General features: G+C 42.2%; 1 protein-coding gene across 3 annotated transcripts in view; it reads left to right on the top strand.

Annotated features, from left to right (window-relative positions):
* The window catches only part of CCDC191 (coiled-coil domain containing 191), a 101,275-nt gene that overhangs the window by 82,045 nt on the left and 3,570 nt on the right, over positions 1-15,660 (top strand). For 2 of the 3 annotated variants that reach the window (XM_027105015.1, XM_027105034.1), the window contains 3 exons: positions 1,295-1,438; positions 5,759-5,911; positions 6,448-6,593. In XM_027105015.1, coding sequence (XP_026960816.1) covers positions 1,295-1,438; positions 5,759-5,911; positions 6,448-6,593 — 443 coding nt within the window. Of the gene's footprint in view, positions 1-1,294; positions 1,439-5,758; positions 5,912-6,447; positions 6,594-7,781; positions 8,083-15,660 lie in introns of those variants that run through there. The other variant, XM_027105025.1, reaches the window with a different exon arrangement.

Genomic DNA, 15,660 nt, shown 5'->3' with positions numbered 1-15,660 from the left:
CTCAGGCTGGAGGCAAGGGGGCTGGACAGGGGAGACACTTGGGGAAAGCAAGCAGAAAAATCCTCTGGGCGCAGAAGCGGCTCTCTCTCCAGGAGCTGGGATTGGGAAGGAGCTGGTTTAGAGGCAGCAGCCTTCCCTATAGGGGCCTGGATCTCAGAAGCGGCCCTGTGCTTCTTCCAGCAAATTCTGGTTCCTGGTCAAAAGACAATTGTCAAAAGAAAGGATCTCGGTAAGCACCTTGATACACACTGATTATTAGAAGCTGTACCCTCAGGCAGCAGCTGTGAAAATACGTAGTTAAGCCCCTTCCAGGGAGAAACTAGGAGATGTGTGTTTTTCCTGCTCCTTTTCACTGAGCCCAGGTGTATAACCATGGGGCTGGGTGGCCAGGGCGATGGTGGGGGGAGGTTTTCTCCTGTGCCTGTTTAAAGCCTGCTTGTTTGCCGTAGTCCTATGGGACTTGTGAATGTTAAGTTCCACTGGCTGTCAAAGCCAGGCAGTCCAGGGGCCCATCCCACTCAGGTGGCAGTCACAAAAGTTAGCATGCAAAATGTGTGTACAAGCTCCTTTCAGACAGATGCTAGCAATCTGGTTTTACCTTTGGAGTGAGCCAGAGGGAGAAGGCAGAGGAAGTACCCAAAGGCTCCCTCCTGCTCTGGAGAGGATCTCAGCCAGCTCCTAGATGCGTGCTAAATTAGAATCTGGACTCTCAGGCAGCAGTTCGTAAAGTATGAAGTCAAATCTCTTTCAGGGAAAGACTGGGAAATGGGCTTTTTGCCTGCTTTCTCAGGACTGAGTCCTGAGAGCACAGGAGTGAGTATAGGAGCATAGCCACAGTGAGTACTCTCATCCAATAAGACCTGTTTCATTGTTTGCTATAGTCTTGTGTGTCTCGTGGACACAAGCCTAGTTGGTGTTTTGGGGGCCCATCCCTTGCTTGAATGGTTGTCTTTAAAGTTGGGGTGCTAGATGTGCAGTCCAAATCCTTCACTCCTTAGGAAGAAGCTGGGAGTTGGGAGTTCCCTCCCTATTATAGGGCACTGAGCCAGGGGTGGCGTTTATGGCAAGCCTGTGTCTCAGCCTTTCCTGTCAATATTTTTGATGTATCAATGTAGGTATTTTCTCATTCGCTTGATGTGGAAAAGTCACACAGCTAGTTTCTGGATTTCTTTCAGAGGGAAGTGCTCCATGTGTAGCTATACATTCAGTGCATCCAAGGGAGGAGGGAAGTTCAGGAACTTCCTGTCACTATTTTGGTTCCTCCTTGGCATTTTTACCTATTTATTTTTTCCAGAAAGAACTAGAGAAGCAGAAGAGAATTAAGAGGAACCAGCAGCTGGAAGCAATAGCCAAAGAACATTATGAAAGCGTATTGCTAAGAAAAAAAGGTCTGGAGCCTTGGAAGAGACTGAGAATGCAAAGCAAGCAGAACCTCCAGGTACAGTGTCACACTCTTATCCCCCCAAATCAGCAAGTGGACTTTAAAACAGGATAAACACCCAGTGAGGCTTTGGAGGTCGTTTGGAGATTTAAAAGTCAGAGAGATAAATGAATTGAGTGTAGATATTTACTTGTTTTAGATAAAAGTTTGAGTTTGGTCTTCCAAGGTAGAGAAAGACTTCTGTAACTGAATAGGTTGGAAAAAACTAGAGTACATTTTTTATTAGAGAACCTCCAAGGTAGGATGAATAGAGGCCTCTCTCAATTTTAGCAGTGTATAGCTATGTAATAAAGGAAAAATAATTACCGTAAGGTATACTAATCAGATTTCTGCTGCAATAAAGCTGCCTAACAAACAGCCCTGAAATATCGTGGCTTACAACTCAGGTATTTATTTCCCACTCACATGTTTGTGGGCCAGTTTAGATCAAATTCAGATCTCTCCACAGCCTCTTTCTGGCTCCAGCTGTTATTCAGGGCAAGCTTTCACCTGGCAAATGTCTGAGATACAAAGGCCAAACCCAATTATGTAAACTCATATGAAACCTTGGCTTGTATCATGTCCACAGCAAGTCATAAGGCCAAACTCAAGGTCACTGAGAGGAGAAAGAGGCTCCATTTACTCCAGTGGGAGACAGGATGAAATCACACGCAAGTGTGTGGGTGTCTGATCCTATTATCCGGAATAGTCATCCACTCTACCACACAGGGATAAATGAAATCAAATACCACTGAAATTCAAATTTATCCAGTGCACAGAACACGGCATTTAACTAAATGATCAAAAGCTCAAAATAGATAAAATGTTATCTTTAGAATTCTATTTCATAATAAGGTCAGTAATGCCTACCAGTTATGACCACTGTTATTTACACACTTGGCCAAGTTAATACTGAAAAGTAAGGCTAATCTTCTTGGTTATGAAAACAAGGATTAAAGATGAACAATAATGCTGTGGTATCATAAGAATCCCACTACATTCAGTAATGCTGCAGGTTGTACCTTTGTGAACGTGACTTAGGCTACTCTTCTTCCTCCCCTAGCCAATCTATTCACCCTTCATTCTCTTTGTTCTCTTCCTATTTTCACACTTTCTTTTCTTTTTATCTTCCCTAAATGCCCTCCCCACTGTTTTTCTGTCTCTGATTTTTTGTCCTCTGCTTCCTAACCGGTGGTTCTGGAACCACTGAGTATCTCAAACCAGCTAAGGAGGCCAATTTGTGGTGGTCAGGCCTGAGGGCGTGAGGATCCCTCCTCTTGGAGGCCTTGACCCATCTGTGCCCCAAGCATTGCTATTTTCCTGGTAATGATATGGGAGGGCTGAGCCTTAGTTTTCTGAGAGAATGAGTCTGGAAATGAAATCTGAATGGAAATTTGCTTCTTGCAATATACTACAACAAACATTAGTCATATCAGATAGTTTGTTATCCAATTGAGCGCTCCTAGTTTTGTTTTATTCTCTCTGGCTTTTGTCTGTTTCTTTGTTTTTAATTATTAATACACAAAGAAAAACCAGACAGGAAGTAGAAAAACTCACTCTTAAATTCTTATCAGCTCTTCTTTTTTGGTCCCTGTTTTTGACCGAGTAAAATCAAGAAAGGTATAAAATTTAGAAACAAAATAATCTATAGGTGAATAATCAAATTAAATTTTTAATAATTTACTCATAGGAATATAAAAAGAGGGCTTCCCTGGTGGCGCAGTGGTTGAGAGTCCGCCTGCCGACGCAGGGGACACGGGCTTGTGGCCCGGTCCGGGAAGATCCCACATACCACGGAGCGGCTGGGCCCGTGAGCCATGGCCGCTGAACCTGCGCGTCCGGAGCCTGTGCTCAGCAACGGGAGAGGCCACAACAGTGAGAGTCCCTCATACCTCAAAAAAAAAAAAAAAAAAGAATATAAAAAGAAACAGGAGTTTGAGTTCAAAATGACAGTTATAGGCCTTAAATATAGAAAAACCTAATTAAAATAAAAACAGGAGAACACAGATCTGAATCCAGCATTTCCAAATTTTCCTATTCATAAAACCATCTGGAGAGCTTATAAAAATGCAAGTTCCTGTTCCCACCTCCAGGTGTTCTCAGTAGGTCTGGGTTGTTGGCCAGGGGGCTGGGGGCGGTGTGTCAGGGAATCTGCATTTTTAAAAAGTAGCCCAGGGACTTCCCTGGTGGTCCAGTGGTTAAGACTCTGTGCTTTCAATGCAGGGGGCATAGGTTCGACCCCTGGTTGGGGAACTAGGATCCCACATGCCACATGGTGTGGCCAAAAAAAAAAAAAAAATTAAAAAAACAACAACAGTAGAATAAAAAACTATAATATTAAAGAAAAAAAAAGTAGCCCAGGAGATTCTGATCCAAGTAGTCTGAGCACCACATTTTGAGAATCACCTCTTTAGTTTGTAACAAGTGTGTTAGTTTCCTATGCTGTTATCACAAATTACCACAAACATAGTGGCTTAAAACACAAATTTATTATCTTAAACTTCTGGAGGTCAGAAGTCCAAAATCAGACTTGCTGAGCTAAAGTCAAAGTGTCAGCAAGACAACTGCCTTCTGGAGTTTCCCAAGAGAGAAACTGTTTCCTTTTCCAGCTTCTAATGGCTGCCTGCATTCCATTGCCCATAGCCCCTTCCTCAATTCACTCTAATCTCTTACATTCATGTCACATCTCATATTGATACTGATCCTCCTGCCTCCCTCTTACAAGAACTCTTGTGATTACATTTAGGGCTCTCCCATATAACCCAGGATCATCTCCCCATTTTAAGATCCTTCACTTAATCACATCTGCAAAATCCCTTTTACCATGTAAGGTAACATTTACAGGTTCCAGGGATTAGTTTGTGGCCATCCCTGAGGGCCACTATTCAACCTACCACACAAGATAATAGAATTTTAGAATATTAGTAGTCCTCTCCTTCTCTTTCAATTTGTAAATAAGGGAACTGAGTCTTAGAGAGGAAAACTGACTTGCTTAAGGTCACACAGCACATTGGTTACAAAACTAGAATGGAGCTCAGCAACCCCTTCCTCCAAAAATCCTGCCCAGTTCAGGCATGTCTTTTGTGCTGTGTTCAGGAATCAGAGGTATATGTAGATGCCAACCACCAGCTGAAAGTTTAAAAAAAAAAAAAAAAATGAAGTAAGAAAGTTAGGAAAAAAACAGAAAGAAGTAAAAGGAAAAGTTCTGGAGGACAGTAAGAGGAAGCAGTATCTTCTTCATCCAGCAGAGCTGACATCCAGGAAGGGATAGAAAAAATTAAGAAAGAAAAAGCGTCCAGTTAAACAGTTCCTGGCTTCTTTATAACGTTTTTGGGTTTTTTTTCAGAAGAGTTATTTAGCATTTTCCCTTAAACTCACATGTGCTATATTTCATTTGTTCCAATAACAGTTTTCAGAATTTTTAAGGGATCTTCTGATTATCTTTCTTTTTCTCCCTGGTTCTCTGTGTTTTCCTAGAAGATGGAGAGCAGAGAGGGTAGGAGGTTGTGTGTTTCTGGCTCCCCTTGCCTTTTGGCTCCCAGGTGTCACAGAGACCTCCTGTGATGGTCATTTTGGCCAGTATGTGTGACTGCCAAGGGACTCACTTAGATCAGTCACATTCACAGTGCTCAGCGGTGAGACAAGACTCAGAAAAAGGTCTAATGGGGAGGACTAAGAGAGAAGGGCTTTTCCCTCTGCCTCTTAAGAGAATGTAACAGTTACTTTTAAAAAAATCTATAAAGTCTGAGTTCTATGTTTATTTTGGTAGAATGATACTCTGAGCCCTTTAAGTTGGTAAGATATTAAATTATTCATTATGTTATTTTTCTACCAAATGGTTTGTGGTTTATTGATAATGTCTAAATTTCAGTGCTAGTGACAGCTCCTTGTACAAAACTAATTGAAAGTATTGGCATTTCCTCAATTAGACAGTGGTTAAGCACATAATAAAGAGAGGTTTGTTATGCAGTTGCTGCCCAAGCTCCAGGAGAAGGAACCAAGAGTGTTGCCGCCCATGCACTTTAAAGCTCAGTGCGAGCGACAAAATGGTTTTGGAGGTTGTTTGTTCCATTTCCTGAATAACCAGCCAGTCACTGTGGTCTTCGGGGAGTCAGCATTGAAAGGCTATGCATGATGTGAATCTAAAGTCCCCATGTAATACAGTAGTACAGTCAGTAGTCAAAGCTTTTAGGACATAGGTGAATGTCCGTAAGATTGTTCTCTCTAGTAACTGCCTGTATGTGGTTTACAGCGTCCCTTGCCAAGGTGATGTGTATTTCCTTAAATGATTTAACATATAAGGAATAATTCCCTTTTCTCATTTAAAAAACTGTCCAGGTGGCCAAAGGACATCACTCTTTGGCCCTACAGAGGAAATGCCTGCTGACCTGGTTCCAGTGGAGTCGGGAAAGCCTGGCTAGGAAGACGGCCAAAGCTGATCAATTTTATTCCCAAATATTACTTAGGAGAGTCATCCGGAGCTGGCTACAGGTAAGGCCCCAACGAAGGGAGTGTTAAATACATGTCTCTGCCCAACCCCATGTAAGAAAATTAGGTGCACTCCAGATGTCAACAGTCATTATGTTTTTTTCAAGAACAATATAGAAGAGGCAATTCAATTCACTGCTTTGAAATGAATTTGAAAATGTCAATGTTTTGTTAGTATAAAATCTTAAGCACGTTTCTTTTCACATACAGAGTATCCCTATAAACTGTAATGTGTCATTACCTCAGCTTTTGTTTTTACACTAATTTCTTCTTTCTCGTCCCATAATTGCTCAAGCGGTTTTACTAGAAACCTACGCCCTCAGTCTTATAACTGTTTCTATCCCTCTGATTCCATTTATTATCTTTTAATACCTTACAGAGGATATGGCCTTGGCTGCCACACCATCCTTTCTCCTTATGCCTCCAGTGTCCTTTGTTTTGTGTCTGGTTCGATTCTTTCTCTTTTGTACTGTTTATTTGCTTGAATTCTTTGTCTATGCTGTTATTTGTCTCACTTTTTTCCCTCTTCTCATCCCCAGTACCTGACTGACCTCGAGGAAGAAGTACAAACACTGTGTGTACATTTTCTTCAGAAGAAGATTTTCAGGGCCTGGTATAACGTGGTCAGGGAGGCCAGGATCGATTCCCAGAACAAGCACAAGGTTGCGGTGGAGCACAGTGACAGGTGAGGTTTTCATCTCTACGAAAATTCACTCAACTGATTTCACAATTGCTCTGCAATAGATTCTATGCCTGGAATGTTCTGAAAAGATAAGGTGGAGGCTAGGAGAGCTGGGCACTCGGAGATACCCGGCAGGGGTGGGAGTCCCAGCTCGTCCCCTGACTGCATGGGTGATGACAAGAGAGTAACCCCCTTGAACTCCAGGGTCCCCATCTTTAAAATGAGGAAGGGGAGGAGGATGCCTGCCCTCCCTTCCTCAAGGACCAGCAAGAGAATACAGTGAACTGTGCATATAGCTGATTCACTTTGCTATACAGTAGAAACTAACACCACGTTGTAAAGCAACTATACTCCAATAAAAATTTTTTTTTTTAAAGTGAATTTTGAAATACATGAAACACACCTAAACAGAGGTACTGTGTTCTTTGTCATAGTTTTTTCTTTAAGTTTAATTTTTTTAAACATTATTTATTGTGAAATATAACACAAATATAGATGAGTGCTTAAATCCTATAAATACAGCTTAATGAACTATAAAGTGGACACCCCTGTCACCACTCCTGAGGTTGAGAAGTAGGACACTGCTGGCCCCTAGAAGTCCCCACGGGCTCCTCCCCAATCACAGGTCCCACCCTTTCCTCCTGAAGGTACACTACTCTCCTGACCTTTATGAGAAACATTTCCTTGCACTTCTTTTTATTTATACCTCCTAAGTATGCACCCTTCAAGACTTGGAACTTTATATAAGTAGAATCATACTGTATGTCATATTAATATTTATAATACAGTGATGACATTTAATTCAGTGTCTTTGGGGAATAAGGTATTCCATATAAGTATGCTTTTTCTCTGTTTTATAACTTTAAGCATTTTGGATAAAAATGTTCTAAATTTCATTATGCCCTTCCCTTGGAGAGTAAATAAACGATCTGTCCTTTTTTGGTGATTTAATGTCATTCCTTAGGAGCACCAGTTAATGTGGTGGGCATAAGCCTCCAGGTTCTGAGGTGTGAAGACTATTGTGAAGGTGTAGAAGTGTCCCTTTTCTCACTATATCAATTCACTTTTGGTTGCTTTGTTTTCATTTGTGTGTATGTGTGTGCGTGTCTGGTTTTTTATAAGTGTTTCTATCTTGTTGCCAGTAGGGTGCCCACCTCCAGCAAAACCTGCTCATCCTTGTTTAATTTACAGGTACTAAAATCTGTGGGCAGAAAAAACATAAGCAAGTTGATGCTAATTTTGTCTAAAATAAATAGGCAATGAATGAGGGTATTCAGAGGACTTGCCTTTGAAGAAATGCTCGCATTTGAAACCTCCCTATTCCTCTTTTATAAAATGAGAATAACTGCAGAACCTGTCTTACAGCGTTTTTGTGAGGACTAAACAAGGTAACATAGGACCTCAGTTAATGTACTGCTTGGCCCAAAATAATAGCTATTGTTTTGTTTATTGTCATTGTTAATGTATTACTATTAAACACCCTTTTTGTCCACCTTTGTTTTCTGTTTCTCAGCTGCCAAAAACAGACCGAGAGATTCACTGGGACAGCTGCCTTATGTGACACAGGGCAGTAAGAGGGCTTTCACACATGCCATCTCATCTGATGGATGAGTATAGGCCAGAGGGGAGGGGGCAGATGTCAGGATTCTCATTTTCAAGCAAAGAAACTGAAGCTATGCTCAGGTCGATGAACTGCCCAAATAACAAATGGTGGAGCCGCTCAGGTCGATGAATTGCCCAAATAACAAGTGGTGGAGCCTGGACTCCAAATCAGGTTTTCTGGCTCCAAATCATCCTCTTCTTGCTAAGTCAGTCTTCTTCCCCATTCTTCTAATTCAATCTCATTTGTAAACTAACATACAATAGTAAGATATGGTCCTATTTAGGGTTTGAAGTTAGTTAGAAAATCAGTGTGTGAATCCATGCATTCAACAAGAAGTAAATTCTCAGCCAGAGTCCACTTGATGGAAGAGCATGGCTGTGACTTCATCTCTCCCCACTCTGCCCCTGTTCACCATGGTCCAGCCCCACTAGCCTCCCACAGTGTTCCTCAGACGGACAATGCTCACGTCTGTGTCACAGCTCTCACGTGACCCAGATCTCACCATTCAGGTTTCCACTCAGATGCACGCCACCTGCCTCCATTCTCGTCTATCCAATAACCTGCCCTATTGTCTTCACAGCACGTAAGACTCTCTGAAATTGTCATTTACTGTTTACATGTTTATCGTCTCTCCCCATCACATCTTGCGTACAACTGTATTCTCAGCATGACAGAGCCTAGTACGTGGGTGTATGATAGATATTTGGTACACAAATAGATGCATTTTATGGCAGGAGTGACACTAATGGATCTTTTAAAAGGAACGTTAACACTTAAAAATTGATATTCAGAGTTCTTAATTTTATTTGAATGAAAGAATATTGTATAGAAAAGCTGTGGGTGAGAAACTGCAGTACCACTAAAAAGATGATTCCTAGTAAGACCATGAAGTTTAATTCTGCATATCTATATCACTTCTAGGTGTATATAATTTGTAATTGGATATAGATTTATAATTTTACAAATCTGATATTTTTTATATACATGGCGGGACTAAGAGATGTCTCCAGACCTAAGTCTCTCATTGTCAGCAGTTACTATGTAGTTCTGCAATTAGAGCTCAGCTATGCACTTGGCCAGTTCTTCTCAGCCAAACTAGTACTTCTTATATGTCTGGTATTGCCTTGATACTGTAGTTCTTAACCACTTTGGAATCATAGACCCCTGTGAGGTAGTGATGAAAGTCGCAGACCTGCTCTCCAGAAAACGCACATATGCACATCACATACAACTTCACACAAAATGTCAAGGAGTTGGTGGACCTCAGGTGAATAGATATAGGTAGGTAGATAGATGTACATAGGTAGGTAGGTAGGTAGATAGATAGAGACTACAAATAAGCACCAAACCAGTGATTGTGCCCATGTGCTTCAGGAGTTCAGAGGAAGGAAGATAAAGGCAGGCACAAAGACGATCTAGGAAGATTCCCCCAGGGGGCAGAGCATTTCAGTCAGGATAGAACAGTAGGAGCTAAAATGTAGAAGTCAGAAAATGGGAGCATAGCCAGAAGAAAGTTGTGAACAGCACGTGAGAGTGGGAGATAGACAGGGGTAAGGACTGTGAGTGGGTCATATAGCCGAGTACAGGAAGCTATAAATGGTGGACTGGATGGATGAAAGAAGAAAGCAGATCAAGCAGCTCCACTCCTTGAAGGCTTTTTTAACTGAACAGTAATACCTCCACCAACAAAACAATCAACATTATCAGAAGCATCAACCAACATGAGCCATAAAACTAATGGGGACTGAAATGCATTCTAGGGGGGCTTCATTAGAAGGTCATGAAGCCAGAATAAATCCCATCTATGCCTCTACTTGTGAAAATATAAACTTAGCTATTCTTGCCTCTGCCTTTACTCAAGACATGCCCTCTTCTAGGAATGCCTTATCTTTGCCTAGGAGGGATCAAGATGGCGGAGCAGGAGGACATGGAGCTCACCTCTCCCCACAAGCACATCAAAAATACGTCTACGGGCTTCCCTGGTGGCACAGTGGTTGGGGTCCGCCTGCCGATGCAGGGGACGCGGGTTCGTGCCCCGGTCCGGGAAGATCCCACATGCCGCGGAGCGGCTGGGCCCGTGAGCCATGGCCGCTGAGCCTGTGCGTCCGGAGCCTGTGCTCCGCAACAGGAGAGGCCACAACAGTGAGAGGCCCGCGTACCGCAAAAAAAAAAAAAAAAAAAAAAACGTCTACATGTGGAACAATTGTCACAGAAAACTAACTAGAAACTGGCAGAAGAACTCTGTACAACCAAAGCTGCAAGATCTCCACTTAACCGGGTGGGGCAGAAAAAAGGCATCAGATTGGGACCTGTGTCCCTGGGAGGGATCTGAAAGGAGAAGGTCCACATGGGCAGACCCTTACCCTGGGGAGTGAGCAGGCCAAGCCACAGTCTGAGTGTTCAGTCCTGGGACCCTGAACGGAGGAGACAAGCCCCTTTGGCTGCTGGGAGAACTGCTGGGACAGATAGAAGAGCTGCAGAAGCCTAACTTGACTCACAAGGAGTGCACACAAGTTGGCTTGCAACAGCCAGGGCAGAGAGAGCCTTGCACTGGTGGCTGCTGCCTCACCAGAATCCCTAACCCAAACGGGGCAAACACCCCTGCTCTGTTCACTCCACACCACAGTCTGGTTTGAGATCAGGGTCAACCGGGCCATAGGAAAAGACTCAGTCTAGCTACACAGAGACAGCCCCGGGGGGGCCTGGGTTTTGATCTAGGTGGGGTGGCAGCAGCCACTGTCAGCGGGCACTCGGGCAGCACCCCAGGAGCAGGCAGTGGTTCATACCCCAGCTGAGCAAACACTCCCCACCCCCATCCACACTGCAGCTTGGTGCAGGATCTGGGGCAGACAGGCCCAGGGAGAAGGCTTGACCTAGCTGCTCAGAGACAGCCCTGGGGGACTGGGCTGTGATCCAGGTGGGGCACCGGCGACCACTGTCAGAGCTCGTTCCAGCAGCACCACAGGAGCACCCGGCCCCGCCCACCCCACAGCACAGCTCAATGCTGGGTCTGGGGGAGATCGGTCCTATAAAAAGGCTGCCACAGAGGCAGCCCAGATCTCAGGCGGCAGCACAGCCACCTCAGTCCCCGCAGCCACAGTGCCCTGACCCCCAGCCCCAGCCTAGCAAATGCCCCGGCCCTGCCCACTCCACACCACAGCCTTGCACTCGATCTGGGACAAACACAGCAGGGGAAGAGATGTGACCCTGGGCTGCGTCTGAGCAGAGCTGACGTCACCTACTTAGGCGGCACATTGGTGCTCTGTAAGTGCACGAGCCCCAGTTCCTTCGGCACTCCCCACCTTTGGGGCGGAGCATGCACTCAAGGGTAATGGAGCCTGATCAAGCCTGACCCTCAGAGCTTCTGCTGCAACAACTGGGAACCTGACAAGGTGGTGACTGCCACTGAGCAGAGAGGAAGTCCTGCCTCACACCCTGCACAGGATTTAGATCCCCCAACACCAACCACACCCCTATCAGAGTGACAACAGCCAGTACACCCTGAGGACAGACATGGCTGGTGTCCATATCAAAACCAGCCCTCACACCAAAAACATTGGACATACACAGTCTACACAGGGATGCTCTCACATAGAAACACTCCTTCAAGACCAAAATAGATAACTGTTTCTCCTAAATTCATGGAGACAGAGAAACTTAACTAAAATGAAAAGCAGAGGAACTACTCCCAATTAAAAGAGCAAGAGAAATCCCCTAAAATAAAAAATAATGAAACAGAGCTCACCAGTCTACCAGAACTCGAGTTCAAAAAGGTAATAATCAAAATGCTAACTGAATTAAGAAAGATTATCAATATAAACACAGATCACTGTAACAAGGAACTAGAAACTAAAAAAATGAACCAAAGATAATTCAATTTCCAAGATAAAAAGCAATCTGGAAGCAACGGATAGCTGACTGAATGATGCAGATGAACAAATAAGTGATCTGGAAGACAGAATAATGGAAATCACCCAATCAGAACAGCAGACCACTATGGAGAACAGTATGGAGGTTCCTTAAAAAACTAAAAATAGAACTACCATATGACCCAGCAATCCCACTACTGGGCATATGCCCTGAGAAAACCATAATTCAAAAAGAGTCATGTACCACAATGTCCATTGCAGCTGTATTTACGATAGTCAGGACATGGAAGCAACCTAAGTGTCCATCGACAGACGAATGGATAAAGAAGATGTGCACATATATACAATGGAATATTACTCAGCCATAAAAAGAAATGAAATTGAGTTATTTGTAGTGAGGTGGTTGGACCTAGAGACTGTCATAAGAGTGAAGTAAGTCAGAAAGAGAAAAACAAATACTGTATGCTAACACATATATATGGAATAAAAAAAAAAAAGTGGTTCTGAAGAACCTAGGGGCAGGACAGGAATAAAGATGCAGACATAGAGAATGGACTTGAGGACACGGGGAGGGGGAAGGGTAAGCTGGGACAAAGTGAGAGAGTGGCATGGACATATATACATTATCTAATGTAAAATAGATATCTAGTGGGAAGCAGCTGCATAGCACAGGGAGATCAGTTCAGTGCTTTGTGTCCACCTAGAGGGGTGGGATAGGGAGGGTGGGAGGGAGACACAAGAGGGAGGAGATATGGGGATATATGTATATCTATAGCTGATTCACTTTGTTATACAGCAGAAACTAACACACCATTGTAAAGCAATTATACTCCAACAAAGATGTTAAATAATAATAATAATACTTATTGGGCAGGCCAAAAAGTACCTTCAGTTTTTTAAGTAAAAATAAAAGACACATTTTTCATTTTCACCCAGAACTTTATTGAACAACATATTCACCCTTTTGTTCCACTACCTCCTACCATTTTTCAGGCAACTTCATAATTCCATCTTCCCAAAACTTTTTATCTTTTTTGAGCAAAGAACTGTTCCAGGTGCCTTTTACAGTCTTCTAGGGAACTGAAATTTTTTCCATTAAGAGAATTTTGTAAAGACCGAAATAAATGGAAATCCGAAGGTGCAATGTCTGCTGAATATGGCAGATGAATCAGAACTTCCCAGCCAAGCTGCAACAGTTTTTGCCAGGTCATCAAAGAAACATGTGGTCTTGCGTTATCCTGATGGAAGATTATGCGTTTTCTTTTGACTAATTCTGGATGCTTTTTGTTGAGTGCTGCTTTCAGTTGGTCTGATTGGGAGCAGAACTTGTTGGAATTAATCGTTTGGTTTTCCGGAAGGAGCTCATAATAGAGGACTCCCTTCCAATCCCACCATATACACAACATCACCTTCTCTGGATGAAAGCCAGCTTTTGGTGTGGTTGGTGGCGGTTCATTTCACATTGTTGTACAGTATCCACTTTTCATCGCCCGTCACAATTTGTTTTAAAAACGGAACGTTTTCATTACATTTCAGTAGAGAATATCACGTGGAAACATGGTCAGGAAGGTTTTTTTTCACTTAACTTATGTGGAATCCAAACATCAAAGCAATGAACGTAACCAAGCTGGGGCAAATGATTTTCAACACTTGATTTGGATATTTTGAGTATGTCAGCTCTCTCCCGCGTGGTATAGCATTGATTGTTCTTAATTATTGTTTCGATTTGATTGCTATCAACTTCAACTGGTCTACCCAACCGTGGAGCAACAGCCAGCGAGAAATCTCCAGCAGGAAACCTCACCACTTTTGACACATTCGACCAGTCACAGCACCTTCTCCATACACTGCACAAATCTTTTTGTGCATTTCAGTTGCTTTTTTACCTTTCTTGAAATAATAAAGCATAAAATGCCAAAAATGTTGTTTTTCTTCCATCTTTCATATTAAAATGGCTACATAAAAATTCACCAATTTTTATGTCTTTTTTTAAATGCATGCTGATATGACAGCTGTCACATACAATCTAACAAAATTGTTTCGAATGAAGTTAAAGACAAGTAAGTGCTACTAGAGCCATCTTATGGAAAAAACCAAACGAACCTATTGGCCCACCCACTAAAATGGCAAAAGTTAAGGAGAGGATTCTAAAGGCAGCAAGAGAAAAACAAAGAGTTATTTACAAGGGAACCCTCATAACGCTATCAGCTGATTTCTCTGCAGAAACTCTGTAGGCCAGAAGGAAGTGGCGTGATATATTCAACGTTCTGAAAGGGAAAAACCTGCAACCTAGGATGCTCTATCCAGCAGGATTATCATTTAGAATAGAAGAAGAGATAAAGAATTTCTCAAACAGGCAAAAACTAAAAGAATTCAGCAATACCAAACCTAACCTAAAAGAAAGGTTGAAGGGTCTTCCTTAAATGGAAAGAAGAATCCATAGGAAAGGGAAAATCCCAATAGGAAGAGCAAATATATAGTTAAGGACTGAAGATCACTCAAATAAGCCAGTACATAGATTAAAAAACAATGAAAAAATTATAAGAGATTATAATTACAGTAAACAATAAAAGGATAAGCATGAAGATGTGAAGTAGGACATCGAAATCACAAAACATGGGGGAGGAGAGTATAAAAATATAGATATCTTTTAGAATGTGTTTGAACTTGAATGACCATCAGTTTAAAGCAAGTAGACGTATTTATGGGTCAACATACTTTAATTCCATGTTAACCACAAATAAAAAACGTACAATAGATTCACAAAAAGAAAGGAATCAAGCATATACTACAAAAGAAAATCATCAAACTACAAAAGTAAAAGCAAGAAGAAGAAATGAACAAAGAAGAACTACAAAAACAATTGGAAAACAAGGATTAAAATGGCAATAAGTACATACGTATCAATAATTAATTTAAATGCTGATAGACTAAATTCTCCGATCAAAAGACATAGAGTGGCAGACTGGATAAACAACCAAGAACCTGCAATATGCTGCCTAAAAAGAAACTCACTTCAGGGCAAAAGACACAGACTGAAAGTAAGGGCAGCAAATGGAAACAACAAGAAAGTGGGGGTAGCAATACTCATATCAGACAAAATAGAGAACTTGGATTCATTCCAGGGTCACAAGGATGGTTCAGCATATGCAAATCAATCAATGTGATACACCACATTACCAAAAGGAACAACAAACCACATCATCTCAATAGATGCAGAAAAAGCATTAACAAAATTCAACATCCATTCGTGATAGAAACTCTCACCAAAGTGGGTATAGAGGGAACATATCTCAACACAATAAAGGCCACTTATGACAAATCCACAGCCAATACAATACTCAACAGTGAAAAGCTGAAAGCCTTCCCACTAAATTCAGGAACAAGACAAGGATGCTCACTCTCACCACTTCTATTCAACACAGTATTGGAAGTCCTAGCCACAGCAATCAGACAAGAAAAATAAATAAAAGGTATCCACACTGGAGGGGAAGAGGTAAAAGTGTCACTATTTGCAGATGACATGATACTCTATATAGAGAACCCTAAGTCTCCACACAAAACTATTAGAACTAATAAATGAATTCAGCAAGGTAGC

The sequence above is a fragment of the Aethalodelphis obliquidens genome, unplaced genomic scaffold (genome assembly GCF_003676395.1).
Source record: "Aethalodelphis obliquidens isolate GAN/ISIS:26980383/991018 unplaced genomic scaffold, ASM367639v1 scaffold1, whole genome shotgun sequence".
Classification (NCBI taxonomy): domain Eukaryota; kingdom Metazoa; phylum Chordata; class Mammalia; order Artiodactyla; family Delphinidae; genus Aethalodelphis; species Aethalodelphis obliquidens.
The sequence above is the reverse complement of the archived record's forward strand: the minus strand, read 5'-3'. Positions and strand labels throughout refer to the sequence as shown.